The sequence below is a fragment of the Lathamus discolor genome, chromosome 4 (assembly GCF_037157495.1).
Source record: "Lathamus discolor isolate bLatDis1 chromosome 4, bLatDis1.hap1, whole genome shotgun sequence".
Taxonomy (NCBI): Eukaryota; Metazoa; Chordata; class Aves; order Psittaciformes; family Psittacidae; genus Lathamus; species Lathamus discolor.
Genome location: NC_088887.1, coordinates 104,657,582 through 104,679,809, shown reverse-complemented (window position 1 = coordinate 104,679,809; position 22,228 = coordinate 104,657,582). Strand labels below are relative to the sequence as shown.

At 42.8% G+C, this 22,228-nt stretch overlaps 1 protein-coding gene across 6 annotated transcripts in view; it reads right to left on the bottom strand.

The window, feature by feature from the left end:
• The window catches only part of STARD13 (StAR related lipid transfer domain containing 13), a 321,431-nt gene that overhangs the window by 33,489 nt on the left and 265,714 nt on the right, over positions 1-22,228 (bottom strand). For all 6 annotated transcript variants that reach the window (XM_065678399.1, XM_065678400.1, XM_065678401.1 and 3 more), the window contains 2 exons: positions 10,121-10,192; positions 8,049-8,130 (listed from right to left, as the gene is read on the bottom strand). In XM_065678399.1, coding sequence (XP_065534471.1) covers positions 8,049-8,130; positions 10,121-10,192 — 154 coding nt within the window. The remainder of the gene's footprint in view (positions 1-8,048; positions 8,131-10,120; positions 10,193-22,228) is intronic.

Genomic DNA, 22,228 nt, shown 5'->3' with positions numbered 1-22,228 from the left:
GTGCGCCCTCAGCAAGTTTGCCGATGACACCAAGCTGTGTGGTCCGGTTGATATGCTGGAGGGAAGGGATGCCATCCAGAGGGACCTTGACACGCTTGTGAGGTGGGTTCATGACAACCTTATGAAGTTCAACCACGACAAGTGCAAGGTCCTACACCTGGGTTACAGCAATCCCAGGCACAGCTACAGACTGGGCAAAGAAGAGATTCAGAGCGGCCCTGCAGAGAAGGACTTGGGGGTGCTGGTCGATGAGAAAATGAACATGAGCCGGCTGCAGTGTGCGCTCGCAGCCCAGAAAACCAACCGTATCCTGGGCTGCATCAAAAGGAGCATGGCCAGCAGGTCGAAGGAGATGATCCTGCCCCTCTACTCTGCTCTTGTGAGACCTCACCTGGAGTATTGTGTGCAGTTCTGGTGTCCTCAACATAAAAAGGACATGGAACTGTTGGAACAAGTCCAGAGGAGGGCCACGAGAATGATCAGGGGCATGGAGCACCTCCCGTATGAAGACAGGCTGAGGAAGTTGGGGCTGTTCAGCCTGGAGAAGAGAAGGATGCGTGGAGACCTCATAGCAGCCTTCCAGTATCTGAAGGGGGCCTGTAGGGATGGTGGGGAGGGACTCTTCGTCAGGGACTGTAGTGACAGGACAAGGGGTAATGGGTTAAAACTTAAACAGGGGAAGTTTAGATTGGATATAAGGAGGAAATTCTTTCCTGTTAGGGTGGTGAGACACTGGAATGGGTTGCCCAGGGAGGTTGTGAGTGCTCCATCCCTGGCAGTGTTCAAGGCCAGGTTGGATGAAGCCTTGGGTGGGATGGTTTAGTGTGAGGTGTCCCTGCCCATGGCAGGGGGGCTGGAACTAGATGATCTTGAGGTCCTTTCCAACCCTAACTATTCTATGATTCTATGATTCTATGATGTTACCACATACTCTGTAAGGCTTCTGCTCCTTAAATCTAAGACTATACGATGATGCTGGTGGTTGAAATGCCAATCTGATAAAGATGGGAAGTGAATATGTGTGTGTGCCCATGTGCAGAAACAGAGTACAAGGAAACATGCTCTTTCAACAGAGAGCCTAATATGCTAATCATAATTCATCAGGTTTTTATTTATACTTTAAAGGTTCTGATTCATTAAACCATCCATTTTGTAAAAGCAGAGGCTCAGAGGTAAATGGGTTTGATTTTGAACATTTTCCAGATTTAGGGGTGAATTTCAAAATAAAGAGAGGCAGAGTGTGAGAACCATGTGCCCTCAACACTCTTCCGTAGGCTGCCTGCATCTCTGCAGCATGTCTTTGTGGCAAAAGCTGCCCCTGTTTCTCCCGGGTCTCAGGAAGAGGCTGCAAATCTCCAGAACTGGTAATATTTGAAATGTGATATATGTGCAGTAAGTTACAAGGACAAGTGAAAAAAAAAAAGGAACACATTACTAATATAATCTCTCACGTACCATAAGAAATTATGGCATTAACATATTCCTCCCCAGAACTTCTAGTATCAGAGATCTTCCAAACTGACACAACTAATAAAGAACCAGCCCGCCAATGTGGATCTTCCCATAAAAAAAACCGCATTTCCTTATGAAATGTCACCTGCTCTTCTGTAGACAAAATACTCCTCCCTAATTCAAGCCCATAAACCTGTTATGCTGTATCAGAAAAGCCCTGTGCTCATCATATTAATGTGCATATAATGTACGCACAAGCATACCCTGCATGCATGATAGTAATGTTCTTGAAATAAATTTCAGGCTTTGTGGCTCCATAGCTGTATCTTCAGCCTTCTGCCCACAAGTCCTCCTTTGGGATTACATCTATTACTGCAAAGCTCATCTTTTGCCCAAACATGGATTTTTTCAACCCAAAGTTGCAATTTCTTGGAGCCCTGGGGCTAAATAATGTTCAGCGCTTCTTTTGAGTGCAAAATGTTTCCATTTGTATATCAGTATTAATTCTAAATATACATAGGCACAGATACATTTCCAAAGGACTTTGGCCCAACTGTCTGTCCTTGGAGATAACAAGAGAGGTGAACTGGAAGCTCAGATCGGAGTCCCTGCGTTAGCTGGGCTGTGCTGAAAAGACAAGCTTGTAGCCCCATTTCAACACTGCCATGCCGCTGTGTGCCACCTGAGTGCTCATAGCTGCATAGCTGAGTCAAGCTGCTGTTGTGTCCTTACACCTTGAGCAGTCAGACCCGGGATGGGGAAGTGCTCCCTGCTTCCTTGACCTAAACGTGTTCTGCAAGGCTGACTGGGAGACAGGCATCAGCTAAATTCACTCCCTGAGGCTCAGAAAACCCGAGGAACCACTGCCTCCTTTCAAGCTGCTCATCAACTCTGAAAAACAAGACATCAACTCCCCCCCACGTGCTTTCATGAGAGCAGGCACTGAAGAAACTCCTGAGAAAGAGGGCTGTCTCCTCAACAGCCCCTGGCAGATGATCGCTGCAACTGCTTCCTCAACAGTTTACACAAATCCTCTACACTCACTGCCTATTTGCAGGTGTTACAGAGAAGATGCAGAAGAAAATATTTTAAATACAGGGACCAGCGCTCCTTCCATTCACTATGGTATCACTTGCCTTTCAATAACTGAGGAGCAAGCATGCACTTCAAAAGCAGGAAGACAAGCAAAAGCTCTTGATGTACCCTTTGCCCTGTTTGCACCCAGGTACCTCTGTACATGTCCACCCAACAGCAGAAAATGTCATGGCATTTCTATGAAGAAAGGACGCTTCTTCAACATGGAAAGGTGAAGAAAGAAAATGAAACCAACAAGACCATCTAAAGCCATCACTTTCCCTCTAATAGCATCCAAAAGTGAGGTTGTGTCAGCAGGGACTGAGAGGACATCTCTATAAAAATGAGTATTGAACTTGAGGTTTGGGAAGCCACACCATCATCCTGGCTGCTTTCCAACCTAGCTTTGCTAGGAAGAACTTGCTCCATCAAAAACAAAACTACCTTCTATTGGGTGCCAGGGCCTCAACCTCAGGTTTTAAATTTACCCATCTACAAAACATTGGCATGCTTTCTGGGGCACTTCCAGTGCTGTGGGAGGATTTGCCAGTGAAATTAGAGAACTAACGATCATAGTTGTGAGCTTGCCTGGTACTAACAACTCCAACCAAAGCCAGTGTGTTTCAACTTCTTTCACCTTGTTGATGTGCCAGCAGTGGCAGAAAACTTTTCTCATCTGCTTAAAGGGATTAGATGACTGACAGCGAAGCCCTCATCAAATCTTTCAAAAAGCAAAAAATTAAAAGTCTCTGGCTACAAAAGGCTGTCACAAATGTCCCAGTCAAAGTGGGAGAATCACTACTCTGACATCACTGCTTAAAAACATGGGAAAAGGCTGCCTGTTTGTAATGGCAACAAAGCACAAAATCTGGACTTGAGAAAACACAGGAAAAAATACATTAAATAAATGAAAGAGAGGTGGATATATAAACCCAAATCATCTAGGATGCGTTTGAATGCTTGTCTGGAAAGCTTTACAGTATTCAGGAGAAGCCTGCAAAATATTCACTACAGCAAATGCTTCACTGATGTTAATTTTATTTCTTCTCCAGGCCATCACAGGAGAACATTACATCTACAGTTTAACACTTATCTCTATGGTGAAACATCATGTCTATGTTTAAAAGTGTCCCTTGAAACAATGCTTAAACATCAGCGGACAGAGGTGTCTGGTGCTATTTTAGATGTCTCAGAGTATCAAGCCTGGCTTTCAGCTACTGCAGGTCCTCTATGGTCCAGCCAGCCATGGAGAAATCCGAGGTACCCTAGGATATCTAAGATGGCAACAGACAAGGGTATTCAGGGCTCTGAATCTCAACCCCAGTGCTGTAATTATTAACCCTTAAGATGGAAGTTCTTCAGAAGTAGGAATTCTCTGACTTTTGCATCCTGCACAGCACGAAGCAGTGTTTACAAATAAACACAAGCTTGCAGCAATGCAGGACCTGATTAGCTGGAAAACCCTCTGAGGAACCTGTTGTCCTGCTTGTAGAGCCATCCAGACTTGGATCTCCATGCATTCCTCAGGAACTGCTCTGCAGCTGCTTCCAAGCAGCTGGTGGGGAATGCAGCCGGGGCAGTCACGCAGGAGGCACCGTGGGGAGGGCTAACATGGACAGCACAGTGTTCTACCTTGGCAGATCTACAAATGTCCTCTTTCACAGATCATGACAAAGCAAAACATTATACGGCTCCCTAGAACTCCCCTCTGAGGGAAACACAACCCTGTTTCTTTGTTTTATCATTATTTTCACCCAAGTTTAGGTGCTGGATACACATCACCTTAGCTAGCTTCTTCTGGGGCTGTGGAATTTAGCTCCTTGTGCTGGGCTCTGCTGAGGTCCTCCCAGTACCATCAGGGCTGGTGTGTAAAGCTTGCACTGGCATGTCCCTGCTCCACCAGTTTTGTGTGTGAAGAGAATATACGTGACACCAGTCCCATCACGTTTTATCAGGGCTGCAACTGTGTTACCTTGTAGACTACATGCTCACATGAGGTGAGTCAATTCTCCTTGAGGTCAGTGGGTGCCATTTTACTTACTTCAGAGCAGGACATTCTTCAGTGCATGGGGAAAGCTAGGCTTATTTCCTAATAGCACCTACAGCAGTGTAACTCAGAAGGCAGTACTGACTATACAATCATAATTTCAACCCCCTAATGGCAGGATGTCCCATATACAGCAACCTTTGGATTATTTACAAACTATCTAAGAGACAATAGTTAAGGAAAAATAGGCTGCTGGCTGCTTGGCACAATTCAAATTTTAAGAGCATTTTTTAGGGGCCTATGTATCAGACATACATACTTGCTCTTTATATTCTTAGTCACTGTACTTATGTGAATACAAAAAGCACAACATGGCTTGGCTTGTCCTTCTCACCCTCTTATCACAGCATCCACAAAAGTTCCCAGAGCAGAGTTGGTTGCTGCTATTTTGGAAATGACACAGAGATCCAGCTATTAAATTTTCATGCCTAATTATTATTTTGGCAGGCTTGACAGCATTTGCCTGCAGATTGCATGGCAATTTTCTATTGTTCATTACTCAATAAAATCTGTGTGGAATCTCCTGATAGATACGCCTCTAACCCACAGGCTTCACATTTGGTCATTAGTCTGCCAAATTTTCAAATGATATTGCAAACAGCAGGAGTGTTAGAATATCTCACAAAGGTCACTGAAATCTTTTACAACAGGGAGTCTTAGGCTTTCTGACTAAAATGCTAACAGCTGCCTTAAAAAAAGGTTCCTCTACATTTGAGCCTCATGCTGTTTCGTATACTGCAACGCCGTAAGAAAACTGGATATAAGATGAGATTGAGAGTCTGATTTCAACAAACAAGAGCAGAGAAATTTGGTGTTTATGTTAAAACCGTTACTACTCAGAGCCAAAACTCTGCTCAATCTGATCATTATCCACTCTGGCATTCCAGCTTTAAAATTATCCTCCAAATAAAAATGAGAAACCTATTTTGTCTGGCACTATGGGCTGAATGCACTATTAGTCAGTGTAAAGGCTTGATCATGCATATCTTTGAGGGCAGTTTTGGGTGTTTGAAGAATGGAAGTTTGGCTCCTGACTTGGGAATCAGTGCATACAGAAATAATAACCGACCTTATTTTCAGCTGTTTCATGAAAGTGAATCACAGCTTGCAGCTCTCGTATGATTTATTGTCATGCACCAAGCTGTAACACCACTGCAGAGCAAAGCAAGGGTAGAACACCGGCCGCAGTGGTCAGCTGAGCTGTGAGAATTTCCAGTGCACTGGAGAGCTTCGAAGATGCTGGTTTGGTAGCTAATACAGTAACAAAGGTGGTACTGGGGGCAGCAGCTGACACTGTTTACTGGTTTTGATATACCTGAATCTTGACATTTGGCTGAACTGCTCTTCACAGGTTACTCTCAGCTAAAGCTTTGGAGTTGCTGAGTTACGGCAAATTAAATGCCTGCAACCTGAAAACTAGCCTGTACATAATACTTGTATCTCTACCTGCTAATGCATGAAGTGTTATTCCTTTTTTAGATCTAAACTGTTTAAAAACTCCCAACAAAAATGAAAGCCAACAGATGCTGTCTTCTGAATAAAATCATAACAGAAAAAGTTACTAGACAGTAATAAAACACTATTTTGAATAACAAATTTGAATAACAAGTTTGGAAAGATCTGTGTCTATGCTTATGTACTACAGGTCTTAGCAGTATCACTTGATTCAGGCTAACATAAAGCATTTTGTCACATGAAAGCATCTATCCAGATGCTAGTTTACTTCCCAAACCCTCATCTTTTAATAAAAGAGAGGTAAAAAAACATCTCCAGCTGTTCAGCTCACAAATAAATTCTCATAAATATATCAACCTAGTGTGATTGCAGGTGAGTCTACAGAAAGGCCAGAGGACCAAGAGATGAACTTTTCCCATTTAGCTATCTATGTAGGTGCTGGATGCCCGGTGACCGTGACCGAAGTACCACCATTGCCAATCACTTCAGAGAAGAAAGACTGGGGAGAGTCACAGAGCTATGCAGTAACTGCACCTCACTGTTTGTTTTCACAAGAAAAGGACAGGGATAGACACCATCTTTCAACTTCTGGATAGTTCTTCAACTTTGTAGGGAGTGGGGGAGGGCAGAGGGAAAGGCATCTCAACCTCCTACCACTACCACTTCCCAATTCCCAAACTACAGCAAAGTATGTCTTCCAACATGCCAGACTGAAGAAGGGGGATTGTGTATGTGTGGGAAGAAGGTTTCTTAGCCATGGACATAGCAATTCCTCACACCAAACATCAGAGAACAGCAGTGGATCAAGTCTGCACCCTTGAGAGCAATCACTGAATGATCAAAGTCTTTCCAACTTATTTGTCTTCAGACACAGAGGCTACTACATAAAGAAAGAGAATATTCTGGTCCCTGTAATTGTAACAGACAAAATGAGAAGCAGTAAGTCTCACTTGCAGTAAAGGAGTTTTGGGAAATCATTCTGACAGCTACACCCAGGAATTACCTGGATCCTCCAGGAAGGAGAGCATAGCCCAGGATGTGGAAATGGACTGATGAATTCTCTTCCAGTCTTATTTTCTATGACTCTCAGAACCCCTCTCTGAAGTCCTCCATCACAGACCCATTAATTCCTACAGTGCACATTACAATGTGCAGTGGAACAGCATACGCTCTCTGATGACTTTAGCCACAGTTGCAGAATGGGGACTAGAGTTTTGTCCAGCTATATTGATGCTGGTGTTGTGAAAGTTTCCATAACATGTAATCAAGCCTGCCTGGTTAGGGGACAGATGCTCCTTTGTCCTTACTGAAGATGAGAGGAGCAGAATCTAGCTTGAGCTGAGCACAGGAGAAAGAAGAGGGGAACAATGCCTCTGCAGTGTGGTTTTGCAAAACTACCGCAGAATTGCTGCTTCTTGAGTCCTGGGGGACAGAACTTGAGCAATGCAATACTGTATATTCATCACAGGCAGAGTATAAAAAGTTAGATAAACAGCAAACACAAGCCCTCTGGGAGGGGCAAAGCTGTGATTAGTTGTAGCAGCTGTAGTACTGTGGGGTTCTGGTCCCACTTCTGTAACTGGTGCCAAAAGGAGAGTACCAAGGGAATCACAGCAGCATGAAAACCACGTTTTCTGCCAGAGAAAGTACTTGCTGAATTCTGTGCAGTGAAGTTTCATCTTTTATGCTGTGCTTATTCATTTGCAGATCAAATGCGAGTCATTTATTCAGGGTTTGCTTGTACTATAGCTAGTTATTTCTTACAGGCAGGTATCTCATTCCATATCCATTGTATTTGGGTCTTCTCAAATCATGTGATGTTTTCTGTGAGTGTAGTGAGGGTCCCACTCCAGGATTTTCCATAAGAGAAATTAGTTCAGAATGGTAGCGTAATAGATACCATTGCTTAATTCACATGGACAAACAAACATCTCTGCTGCTGCTTCTGCTGCTATGCTAACAGTAACAAATCAGCTCATGTTTTTAAACTATCAGAAAAGAAATTTTAGGTGTTATTTACCTGCAAAGAGGTTCTACAAGGTCCTTGTCAAGAAAATCATGATCTTTCTTTACTGCAGAAATGTCAATGGGAAACTGGGAGTCTAGAAAAGGAGACACAATATTAAGATGACTGCTTGCTATTCAAATGAAAATACATTGTCTACATCTAAAATGCTCTGAATGTGCTTGCTCACTGAGATCTAGTATAACTGATTTCACGCAGCTCTGGTTCCCTTCCAGCTGTATCTGTGACTTTTGGCCACTTTTTTGTTTTTTTTCTGTTAAAGGTATAGTTGAACATCCTGTGCACCAAAGAGAGAGCAAGGTTATTTCATTTCGACTTTAGCTGCTCTTTCTAGCACCTAGCACAAACAAATGAGATCAGTGAATTACCAACAGACTTTCTGTATCCACATGATCAACAAGGCTCTCCATTCCCATCACAGTGACTTAATGAGTTATTTGCTAGACTTTTCCCATGAAACAGAAATGTTCTGTGCTTTTTGCCTTTTTTACAGGTTCCAATAACAACGATTTCAGACAAAGTGTTACTCAAGTAACAGAGACCAAAAAGATGAGCTGAATTATAATCCCCAATGTTAGCTAAAAAGCCAGGCTAGTGTGCTGGAAGCTGACATTTGTAATAAAAAGTGACATGGCTGTTAAACATTAGTGGGCTTTGTAACGGTGGGATGGGTTCCAGCACTGTGGCTGCTCTCCAGACTACTCTGCCATGCTTAGGTACCACAGCAGGATGCTGGGATACAGAAACTGCAGCCAGCATTTTCAGACACTAGTGTTTAACACTGACAGATGCTGTAAAAAGGACCTTGTTTTCAGAGACTCAGACTGTCTAGAGCACATACTGACTCTACAGGAACTGTGGGAGCCCAGCACAGGTTGTCTTTTGGAGGCAACACCCCTTTGAGTTCAGTAGGCAGTGGGCTCTTCTTTCACTGGGGGAGTCAGTATCTGAGATACTCTGACTACAAGGCAGACAAAAAAGTACTACCGGACACCCATGGACTGTGGTAGACACACATCTATGTCAGCTTTGGTCTGGAAGGCTTATTAATCTTAGTTCCCTGCTGGGTTTAATAGAGCCCATATGGAGCCACCAAAGCATTTCTGCATGCTGCTCCTAATCCTTGGGAACCCAACAGCCCATCAGGATCCAGCACCCGAGCCTTGAGGGCCATCAGAAGCAGTGGAGGTGTCGTTGGCATCACACTCCCCACTGGCCTCAACCCCACACAAGGGGATGGATGGCGTCCAAGCTGTCTCTCTGCAGAGCTGGCTCTCACCCACGAGGTTTCTTGGCCATCATTCCATGAGTGGAGTTGTGCTGCTGCCTCCAGACCCAAGCTGACCCTGGAAGGTGTCCAGTGGTGTTTGGCAGGGCTGTGCTTCAGCTAATAAGCCCAAGTGGGCCTGAGCTGGCTCTGTATCTCTGGCAGGCAGAATATGCAGTTTGAGAAGAACGAAGATCAGCTGAAGTTTCCCTCTCAGCACAAACCTAAGGAGAGCAGGAAAACCCCAGCCCCAGTTCCTAAACTGCTCCTGAATGCAGCAGCAGTGAAACCACTTACCCTGCCCTCAAGGAACACCATTTCTCTGGGCACAAGCTTTACAACTAGAAGGGGGACATGGCCATTTGCTTGGAGTTAGCAAAATATCTGCAAATGTAAAATGCAGCTCAGATTGTTCACTTTTGGAAACTTGGCAATTTTCAATCTTATTTTCAGTAAGACTGAAATTTTCAGTAACTTACATTGTGTTCAATCTCGTATTGGACACAGTTCAGGAAGTTTTTAAACCCGAGATCTATGTATTTGGATTTTTGTACTTGTTTTTGGTAACCTTTGAGGTTTACACAAACTATGTCCCTCTTTTTAAGTTTCTTCCCATGGCTATGAGGGCAAGAATCTTACTTTTCTTTAGGCACTTGTATGAGTCCAGCAGCTAAGGCTTTGCAAAGCAGCCAGCCATGGCCATAACTCAGTCAAACGCAGAGCTGGCCAATTGCAAGCTCTGCTGGCAAGAACCCAGTGCACTTTCAATACCACACAAAGCGGATAAAAACCTACTTACCCTCATAGAACTGAGCATACTGGGGAAATCCAGCTGCACGTAGCCAGTCACACGCTTCCTTTGCTTCGATTTCTGAACAAAAAAGAAGTTTCATTTTGTTACTTTGCATTAGAAGTTAATTACAAGAGTATAACAAAGAGACTTGATAGTAGCTGTTTGTTGCTTAAAAACCCCGTCACCATTCTGAAGTATTTCTTTATAACATCAGAAAACAAAATAGTCTCTCAAACAAATCCACCTGCGTCCACAGGACCCTGGGGTTTGTACAGCTGCTTGGTGACCAGGATGAAGTGTTGATCATCTCCACAGCAGGAGAAACTGCTCAGCCAGGTTTGTGGTCCTGTGTTCTATCCCTTCCCAAGAGTAAGTTGTTGGGGAGAGGTGAAGATGAAGCAGAGTGGGAATAGGGTGACAGGGAGCATGCACTGTGTTTTTTCCTGCTCTGACACTTCTTGCAGAGAAAAGTCCCATGTGAAAGCCACTGAAAGCTCTGCCAGGAAAACCCCAGTGCAGGTCTTATGTTACTGAAGGGACAATTGCACAGGTAAGATGTGCCTTCCTACTCCTACCTTTAGCCATCTGAACTCCATTATGCAGACTCCCTCCACAGGCAATAGATACTTCTGAAGGGTGATTCATTTCACCTTGAAGTATTGTCTAAAATAGGTGAAATAAATCAACTACTGACAATACTTTTCTCTTGTGGTTGCTAATAGAAAGAAAATAAACAGCTACAGCTATGGCTGTGCAGCTAAATAAAACAGATACAGGCAGTAGCTTCAAGCACTAGATCCCAGACTACTCACTCTTTAATTTTAATTCACTTCCAGGCCTGTTTTGGGCTGTTTCAGTTGCCTGTCAAGAGAAATCTTTTATTGACAAGGCTTGTATTAAGCAGTGAGGAGGGGAACCAGTCTGTGTCATCTTGCCCACTCTCTACTCTTTAAAAGTATGGACACAGCTGATGTTGTACTGTGTTTCCCCTCTCAAACAGCTTTCACTGAGTAAGATGCATCCTTCCCTATAGAAGAGGTGTGGGAATCATCAGCTGAACAAGAGAATAGTCCCTCTTCACTTTGAAAGTGACAGTTGGGATATGTGAGCATGAGGGAACAAAAGAACCATGTTCAAGAGGGGACTGATAAGACCTAAAGCTTTTTGCATAGAAGAGGCAAATGCACCTTGTGCAGTTACTAAGGCAGTAGTAAATAAATGTCAGCTACACAAGAACACAAGATATAGTTTGAAATGTCTCTAGTGAAACAGGCTTTGAGCAGTCCAGCAGTCACACACACTGTGCCCAGCCTCTAAGATGACCAATGTATATTGACAGTGGGGTACCTCATTTTTTACCAAGCTCCATGGGCTCATATTATGAAAAGCAGTGTGCCAGGTCCAGCTCTGCCCAGTGCCAGCACTGTCTGCATGCACAGCTGCTCCAGAGGAACTGGAGGAACAACTGAAAATAGAGGCTCACCCAGATAAATGTGGGTTTCTGGGGAAACCTAGGCAACACCTCCTTGTTGCCCAGATCCAGATCAGGATGTACCACTTGGACAGTTTTGGCTTACAAGATCAAAGTCAAAACACATATCTGCACCTCTTGCATTTGCAAAACAAAGTGTGCAAGTGTTGAAGAAAACAGACATTTTATGTTATTTATTATTCAACCTGAATGAACCAGTCAAGGGTTTTGGAATATTTGTGGTTGTAAAATATAGGCAGCCATAATACTAAACCCTAAATAAAAAGCAAGTGATGGAACTGGAAAAAGAAAATCAGGATCAGCTGCTTTTCTGCATGGTCTGCCTTGCATGCAAAAAAATTCCAGTTGTAAATCCGTTTTCTACTAAAATGCATTTTCATAAGTAGGAAATGCTGGCGTGGATTTTTCCCCATGTAATTCTGTTCAGATCACTCATACTTTTAATGACTTTACCCACTGAAGCTCACCATAAAGCTTGCTTTGAATATACTCTGCAGTAAGTGACCCACTCACCTTTCTGAACCGCTAAATACTGAGTTATGCCAACAAGTTTTGTTGCAGAAATAAAAGTTCAAAATACAAGGTCTACGTATCAAAAGCCTGATACTGATGAAATCCCAAAGATGATTAGACAGCCAGCAACAGCTCTGCAATGGCAGAAATCATTAGCAGCGCTGAAAAGGATTCACCACCAGGTCTTCATTTGCTTTGACATTAGTTCACGTCAAGGCCAAAAAATGGAGTATGAAAGTACATTCAGTTCTTAACACTGCACAAAAGAATGAGCGGCTTACATAAAATGTGGCTCTCACTACTGCACATCTGTGTGCTGAAAGCACATCTCTATTATGTTCCAGTGAGACTGAATATTTTTATTAAGTGCTTGGAAAAAAGACAAGTCTTTATACTTTCTTCTTTTGCTTAATTCAATCTCAAGAAACACAGATGAATCAATCCCATTTCAAAATGTATTTTACAACTCAGAACAGCTGTATGTACATTCTAGCTTCAGCTGGGCTAGAAGCACAACTAACAGAGGCTGTGGGTGATAGAGAATGCTACGATTTAATGCTCTTATATGCTTATCATATTTCAATGTTTTCTGCAGTTGGCTGCTCAGAGGAGCTTGCTGAGGAATCTTCATGAAGCCCAACTGAGATGTAAAAGGTTATCAGGTTGCAGTGGGTGGATAATCACAGGGAATAACCAAGCAAGTAAATCTCAACCTTTTTGGGGTTTTTGTTTTTGTGGTGTTTTGGTTTGTTTTTTTTTTTTATGAGGCTGTTTGTAAGCATACTGTAACCCTTCAAAAACAACTGACTGATAAACTTCTGCATTCAAAACTTTATCTCCTCCATGGAGGCATCTATGGGGAGTACTCTCATTTTCTGAATGATCATCTTAAACAAATTGATTCAGCCTTAAATAAGGTTTGCTAAGTCAGCTTTTGGGATACTGGGTCTCGGACATGTGTCAGTTCCCAGTTTCTTCCCATATCTCTGAAGGGGAGAAGTGCAATGTGCTGCTGGCCCAGCCAGAAATATGACTTTGCCCATACAGGCGTATTTCCAGTGGCTAAAGGCACCTGTTCCATCCATTCCCCTCTTGACTGCTCCTACAATTTTGGTAAAAATGCACAGCCAAGGACTTACTCCTCAGCAGACACTGAAGGTGATTTCTATTATCTCATTCTGGGCATGTAATCAAAGTTATAGTTCAAAATGCAATACAGATGCTTTCATTACTGGATATTGTAATGCTTAAAACATAATTTGAGATACTCAGTTTAACCTTCTCTTTCTGTGTGCATGCTGTAATATTTGCTTTTTGTTACTTGGTGTTAAACATCAGTGAAGACTTCTTTGAGAAGGGATGAGTACACTACCCTCACTGAAAAAAAAAAGAAAGACCTTGCTGAAGCTGTCAATGAAGGGTTGCAGGAATACTTGTGGCAGTGTTGGTCCGGTTCTGTTCCCATGTCCAGGCTAATGCAAGATTCTGAACCAGCCCGCAGCAGCTGCACTGTCTTGGTGTGACCCTGAAGGACCTGGAAAACTACATGCGCTCCCAGGTGGCTCCAGGGAAGCTTGTCAACAGCACACAGAAGGGCTGTCACTCTGAGAAGAGTGATTTTAGGGAGGACATGGCTCATACTCTTGCAGTCACGGCTGGCAGGAGGCACAGTGAGCCACTACCACCATGAGCAGTATCTCCCTTGGTGCAACTGAAACACTGTTCACCCCAGCACACCTGATGGTGGGTTTGTCCTTATGCACTAGTGCCCTGCTCTGCTGATGGAAAAACAGGGATAGTTTACCTACTGCTTTCCACTTGCTAGGGCAGCAGTTAATGGCAACCATTAATTATTAAGGCTAGATAATAATTCAGTCACAAATATTGACAAGCATCAGTATGTCTCACACTACACAAATTCTCAGGGGTTTGTTTTCAGTACTTAGTTCAAGCTTGACAGGAAACAAATTTCTTTTCCCATTTCACTTTTCTACCAGTAGAGCGCTACTGAGATTCACACATGCAAAAGCCCTCCAGCCACATTTCTGGGGAGACCTCATGGCCTCCATATCCCCCTCATCTACCGGCTCTTCCCAGGAGTTATGCCCGAAGTCCCCTGTGCACAGGCATTGCTGCTGACCTTCCTTGCACTCTGAGGACCCCCAGAAGTTGCCCCAATTTCAGCAAAACCTTTCCGTGCCCATATGAAAGCAGCAAATTAAAACCTTGTCACACACCTCTTTGATCAGCCAAGCCATTTCCCCCCACACCATGGGATTGTCTTAATCTTTTCTCTTAGACCTGTCCCACTGTGTATTAAATTAAATGTTTATCAGAGACACTGACATACTAGCTCAAAGCTTGTATCACACAGTAGAGACCAAAGTGCAAATCTCTGATCCATTTTTTAATTTATTTACTATGCAAGTAAAGTGAAATAAGGAGAGAGAGGTTCGCCAGGAAGTGTGACAGATGTTCAGAGCACAGCTGGGATGTGGCTTTGAGTCTGTCTCTAGTGTTAAGCAGGTTTGAGCTTTTCTCCTACAGATCACGGGGGTATTCTGGCTATTCTGGGGTTAAAATGGAGACAGTTACTTGCCGTCTTTCTCTCTCTTCCAACAATTTCTCTCATTCTTCACAAACTGCTTTGATGGTGCCCAACACCAGAGGAAGACTCCAGCAGTGAGCTGCCACCAAAGGGGACATCCTACCTTGCACCAGCTGCCTCCTTCTCTTGCTTCCCTTCCTGCCACACCAGCTCCTGGCTAACCCTTCAGAGATCTAGCTCAACCCTCTAAGATGGCAGAAAGCTAATTCTGCAAAACCAGGAATGGCCTACTGTTGGATTAACAAGGTCTATGGGTCCTGTTTAGTCCACATTAGCTGCATTTTAACAAGCCCAAGAAAACCAAACCACTGGGACAGTCTTTCCTCCTACAAAAGAATGCAGGAGAACTGTCTAAAAGGCTGGCTGGAGGAAATTGCTGTGTCAAGAGAAAATCATGTAGGAAATTAATTTTCTAGCTTGGGACTTTCTTACCACTGCCCACGAATATTGGTGCTAAGACCTAGGTACTAGAGACCTTTCCCTTTTCCTGTCTAGACATCAGCATCTTGATTCTGTCTTTCTGCCAGTCTCTCTCTGTCTCTTCTATCTCCTGTTTTGGTGTTTCTCTCTTTTTTTAAACTATATTTTTAATTTAAGATTTAGATATCATTTTGCACAACGCAGTGAAAGAAATAGCAACTAGAATAAATAAGGTACAATATTACCCCATCTATTGTGTTGATGCCAACTTTATGTGATAACCTTTATTTTCAACTGTCTGTAACAAATCACTGTTTATGCTCACTTTTTAATTCCCCCTATATTGTTTATCACTTAAATCAATTTTAGCAGACTTAAAATATCTGGGGATGTTAGTGAAAACGATTATTCAAGTCAATGGAAAGGAGCACATTTTACTATGCAGCCTTATCAGTGAGCTCCAGTGGACATCCCAAGACTATCTCTCAGATAGAAAATGTCTCTTGCAAGCATTTGGTAGTAGAGTAACAGCTTGGCTACAGCTCACAGGGTTTGCAGATGGTTAGTTTATTGGTGTGCTTTACATTAACTTTTGGTCCTTGTCTTACTCTCTCCTTCAAGAGAGGTCAGAATGAGACGATATTAAGGTCATTTCCAACACTAACCATTAGATGATTCTGTGATCTATAGCTTGCAAAGAGCAGTTTAATACCTTAACTACTACATTATCATCTTGCTTCACTACTGCAAGCATGTTGGTGTAGGTCATGGAAAAGTACAAAACTTCTCAGAATCCCTAAAGAAAAAGTCCCATACGATTTCAAAGAGATACAATTTTCTGTAACCCTTCATGTGGCATCGCATGCACCAGAATTCTTTAAAACTGGAAATTCTGAATTTTTATTTGTAGGATGGCATAACTTTTTTCTGCAAAGGATATCAGTGTCTCTAAAATTATTTAGGCTTTTAGCATAATTTCCTGAGAACTCCATCTGAGGGAATGCTTTTAGGTAGAGGTTTAATGGTTTACCCCATTCCCTTCCACTCTGTAGGACTCTTCTAGAAGAATTCCAATAATAACACAAGGGTTATTGTACTATGCACCCATAAAATTACCATTTATAGTGCAAATATATCATAAATAAAATAAGCCATAAGCATGAATTTATATGATTTTACTACAACGTAGTGCATACTCTTTAATAAATCCTGATAATAAGGCTTTTGAAAAGTGGAATTTCTTTGGAATTATTTTATATTATGCCATATAATTACTATTAGAGGCAAGGTTATGTTTTGCAAGCAAGGAACAAATAAAGGTGACAAAGTGTTTTTTTAATAGACCTTAAGCTTTCGCAGAATATTGTGGTACTAGAAATAATACAATAAAATATGGACTTTTTAAACTACTGTGGCTGAATACAATTCAAATGTCAATAGAAAAAGATCCTTTCAAGCTCATGAGTAGTTTCTTTATGCGTAATTATTTACATTTGATGAATAATAGTCAGATGATGTCCGGTCATGCTCTGACTTCTTAAAAAGGTTGAAAGTGAGAAGCATGATTATTTATGTACATGAAAAAAAAATCTCATATGCTAAGAGATGAAAAGACTGAGACTATTTACCTTGGGGAACAAATGAATAAAGAAGGGCTATGATAAAAGGATGTAAAATCAAGGGTAGTAGAAAAATAGGAAACTGGGAACTTCTATTCACTCTATGTTACAGCACAAAGACAGGAAGATTAAGGAAAAGGGAGGAATGAAAAAGAATGACGGTAACTGCTAAAGTACTTTTTTAAATAAAATCTATAAAATTCATTGCCAAAGGACACTGGGATCAGGAGCTGGAGTGTTATGACTACTCACTGCTACCACCACAGATCTGGAAAATGGTTCTAAATAATGGAATAAATGAAACCAAACAAAAGACAGTGTTATAAAATTATTTTTTCCTGGTTAGATGGCCCTTATATAGCTTTTCCTTCTGAGCTACTGATACTTCTATTGCTCAGACATAGTCTGGGACTATAAGAAATACTTCTTCCAGCCACTATGACAATTGTTTTGTTCCCTACTAAAACCAAATTCTACACAGCCCGGCTGGGAGACTTCTCATCAGCCTTTTATTTTGAGTAAGGCTGCATTTCACAAGAAGAAAGTTGTATTATTCCAGCAAGGTGTTAGGAACATTAGTTCCTTTTGGGTGAAAGGATTATGCTGAATTGTTTTCCTAAATCAATACTGGCAAAACTGGTAGGCCTGAGATTTGCAGCAGGTTCATGAGGCATGACACTTTACAGGTCTGGGAATAGTGTCTGTATTAATACTTTTTTACATTTAGACCTTGTCAGAGATAGGTGTACAACACAATGGTTTTCCTCATGCTAATAGCATGAAGGTAGCTATGCAAGTAACATCACAACAAGGAAATCACTAACAGTTTACAGTGTAGGAGAGACCTTTGTGCAAGGTGCTATTAATTCCAAAAGCTCTTTAAGCTGAGAGGTGACTTTATGGAAGCAGCCAGCACAACAGTCAGCAGGGACACAAGGATACATAAAGACCTCAGGAGCAAGAAATAACCTGAGCGACTCCCTGTTCAGAGTAATTAGCCACTCTTTCAGGCAGCCATCACTGTCCCTAAAAGTGTTTAGCACAAAATCAGTTTCCCAAACAATTATCCCTTATGTAGACTTCTTAATAACTCCCTCTGCTGAGGTAGAGGGTGTTCAGCACAACTGGGCACCTAAACATGAGAATGCAATGAGATTTGGACACCAAGTTGTCTTAACAGTTGAAAGTCTCAGACCTAACATTAATAACTTAGCAAAAACATAGTGCCAACTGATGCTAAAAAGCCACTTCCATGTCATATAGCTCAGCTATGTGATAAATCTATGAGAATCTTCCTTTCAGTGTCCTCTTGATTTCTTTTGTTGCTGCTTTTTCTCATGATCCTTTCTATTTACTGCTGGTTTCCCTTTTTCCTTTTCTTTATGTGCCTTCCACTCCAAAGTCACTTAAAACTAACTCTCTGCCATTCATTTCTCTGACATCTTTGCTACCGACTGCCTCACATGTCCACTCAGTTTATACAACGTTACTCCACACCGGTTTGTTTCCTCGTTTCTTCTTTGTCATCTTCCTTTTAAATTCCTGAAACAGGATTTTAAACCCCTCCTAAGCCCCAGAATCTCTCCCTGTTTTCACGTATCACTTTTAAACCACTTTTCTTCTTAGCTCACAATTGATTTGTGCAATGCAGCACTTTGGGATGACACTAATAAAACAATAGCTTGCATCCCACATCTCATCTTGTAGCACTTTAAACGATTATAAAAACTGGTGCAAAAGTTATATATAGGGATCGCTTCATCCCTGGGTGAAATGCAGCTGCATTAGGATGAAATGTGGCAGCTGCATAAAAGAACACGCGGCAGTTTATGACAAGAACTAAGGAGAATACTTTATCCAGCTGAAACCACTAACAGGATTTATGAGATAAGATAAAATTTAAATAATATATATATATTGGGAGCTGACAAGGACACCAGGCTCTCCTCCCTTTAGTCTCAGGAAAAATATTCTGGTGTTGCTAATGGGCAGAAGTGATTAAGAGTTCCCTTCACATCCTTCCCCTTCCACATTAGGATTTATGTTCCTTTTCTTGCCTTCTGATGGCCCCCATGAGTCTTGGCTCAGCACAGACTCGGAGGACAGGGTACCACTCACCCATTCTTCAGCACCATGCTGCCCTCCCCACCCATTTGGCCTGCTGTTCAAAAGCTGAGCACAGCTGACTTGAGCATTAACAGAGCTTTGATACGTGAGCACTGTATGTCCACTGAAAAATGTGTTTGGATAAAGGTCTGGAAAATGTGAGTCTTTAAGGGCTGCACTACAAAATGTATTGTATTTTTAATGTGGAAGGAACATTATCAAATAGGTAAAGAAGGGGTAACAATCCCATCCCTTGGGATCTATTCCAAAACTTCTGGTGACTCAGAGAGTTACTATAGGCCAAATTTTGAAAACAGACTCTTATTTAATGAGTTTTTGCCTTTGTTCCCAAGTTAAGAGATCTAGGTGGCATCTAAACTTCCATTTATTATGGACCAGAGTGGCCTGAAGACCAAAACAGCTGTCAAAATCATATTGGAAAAGGAAATACTGAGTCCAGCTTGTATTTAGAAAACCTTCAAGTGTATGCTCACTTGCAACCCACATGTTCTATAAAGTGATTTTTACAACGTACCATTGCTAGTTCCATAACTACTAGATATAATTAATAAGCAGCAATTGAAACATTGTAGTTAGATAAGCTAAGGAAGTGTGGGCTTGACGATCAAGTAGTGAGGTGGATCGAGAACTGGTTGAAAGGAAGAAGGCAGAGAGTTGTGGTCAATGGCGCAGAATCTAGCTGGAGGTCTGTGACTAGTGGAGTCCCTCAGGGGTTGGTGCTGGGACCGGTGCTGTTTAATATTTTCATCAATGACCTGGATGAGGGAACTGAGTGCACCCTCAGCAAGTTTGCTGATGACACAAAACTGGGAGGAGTGGCTGACACACCAGAGGACTGTGCTGCCATTCAGCGAGACCTGGACAGGCTGGAGAGTTGGGCGGGGAGAAACTTGATGAAATTTAACAAGGGCAAGTGTAGAGTCTTGCATCTGGGGAAGAACAACCCCATGTACCAGTACAGGTTGGGGGGTGACCTGCTGGAAAGTAGTGAAGGGGAAAGGGACCTGGGGGTCCTGGTGGATAGGAGGATGACCATGAGCCAGCAATGTGCTCTTGCGGCCAAGAAGGCAAATGGCATCTTAGGGTGCATTAGAAAGGGAGTGGTTAGTAGGTCAAGAGAGGTTCTCCTCCCCCTCTACTCAGCCTTGGTGAGGCCGCATCTGGAATATTGCGTCCAGTTCTGGGCCCCTCTGTTCAAGAAGGACAGGGAATTGCTTGAAGGAGTCCAGCGCAGAGCCACAAAGATGATTAAGGGAGTGGAACATCTCCCTTATGAGGAGAGGCTGAGGGAGCTGGGTCTCTTTAGCTTGGAGAAGAGGAGACTGAGGGGTGACCTCATCAATGTTTACAAATATGTGAAGGGTAGGTGTCAGGATGATGGAGCTAGGCTTTTTTCAGTGATATCCAGTGATAGGACAAGGGGCAATGGGTGTAAACTGGAGCATAGGAAGTTCCACGTTAACATCAGGAAGAACTTCTTTACTGTAAGAGTGACAGAGCACTGGAACAGGTTGCCCAGGGGGGTTGTGGAGTCTCCTACACTGGAGATATTCAAGGCCCGCCTGGACAAGTTCCTGTGTGATGTACTGTAGGTTACCCTGCTCTTGCGGGGGGGTTGGACTAGATGATCTTTTGAGGTCCCTTCCAACCCTTGGGATTCTGTGATTCTGTGATTCTGTGATATGTACTTATTCTTGTTATATATTCATGGAACACAATCATGCTCTATATCTTCTATGGGATTACTATTTTTAAAGAGTGAAAGAGCGAGTGGCCCACAGGCTGCAAAGCAGCTTTGCAGGAAATGAACTGAGGGTCTGGTGGACACCAGCATGAACATGAGGCAGCAATGTGCCCTTCTGTCAAGGGAAGCAGACATCATGCTGGGCTGCATTAGCAGGACTGTTGCCAGAAGGTCAGGGGAGGTGATCCTTCCCCTCTTCTCAGCATGGGTGAGGACACATCTGATGTACCAGGTCCAGTTCCGGACTCCCCAGTAAAATTAAAATACAGAGTCACTGGATTGAGGCCAGCACAGCCCTACGAAGATATTTAATGGACTGGAACATCTGGCACATGAGGAGAGACTGAGAGAGCTAGGACTGTTCAGCTTGGGGAAGAGAAGCATTCGGAAAATCCCATCTATGCGTGTAAATAACTGAAGGGAGAGTGCAAAGAGGGCAGAGCCAGGATCTTCTCAGCGGTGCCCAGTGACAGGCAATAGGCACACATTGAAACACAGGAGGCTCTGTGTGAACATCAGAAAACACTTTTACCGTGAGGGCGACTGAGCACTGGTATGGTACATGTTGCTCAGGGTGGTGGCGGAGGCTTCATCCTTGGAGATAATCAAAAGCCATCTGGATATGGTCCTAGGCAGATGGCTGCGGATCACCCTGCTTCAGCAGGAGCATTGACAAGATGACCTCCGGACATGCCTTCCTACCTCAACCATTCTGTAGATCTGAGACTCTTTCAGGACATGTAAAAAAATAACCCTAAACTGATCAATAGTGAGGAGGGAAATATCTCCACCAGCAATGTAATACTTCTCCTAGTAGAGAATTTCAGATAAAGACTTGCTGTAAGCTCCTCTCTACACCCCTTTTCTACTAGCACCTTTGATTTTAGGACCCAAAGAGTCATAGAAAGGATAAGCATAACACCAGTAAGAGGCATGACTAACAGGGAGTGTATATGTATCAGTTCAGACAGTGCCACTACTGGAAACTTGCCGTAACTTTATGCTTGGAAGCCTAAGTGTTATTTATAGCTGAAGTAACTCTTCGATTAGATTGCTAATACTTTAATTACAGGAGCAGTAAATTCTTCAATCTGTACACAAAGGTATGTCTCTTCACTGCACACAAATGGTACAAGGTGTTTTGTCTGGTACTCTGCCCTTGAGATCGGGTCTGAATCTGGATGCAGCAGATGGACCCCACTACATGCAGCTTGCAGCTACCCTCCATCCTTGCAAGGTTTTGAAAAATGTTATCTCTTGCAAGGCCAGGGGAGATGTGCAGACAGCTTGAATTCAAGGAGCATACAAGATGCAGAAGGTCTCTGGAGTGGCCTGACATTCAGGGGTCTCCCAACAGGATGTTGTGCTCTTATGAGCATTAGTTTCAGCTCTCATGGGTAACTCATAACTCCAATTAAAGTCAGTGATTTGATGTCTCTCGAAGTTAGGGTTTTCAAGCTCAGTGTCCTAACTCAAAGGTCAAGTTTCAGACTTCAATGCCTCTCTTAAGTTTTTTCCACAATACCCAAAGTGGTTTGCATGTGTGCGGCACTGATATTAATTGGTCAGACAGTAATTGGAGCTCGTCAGA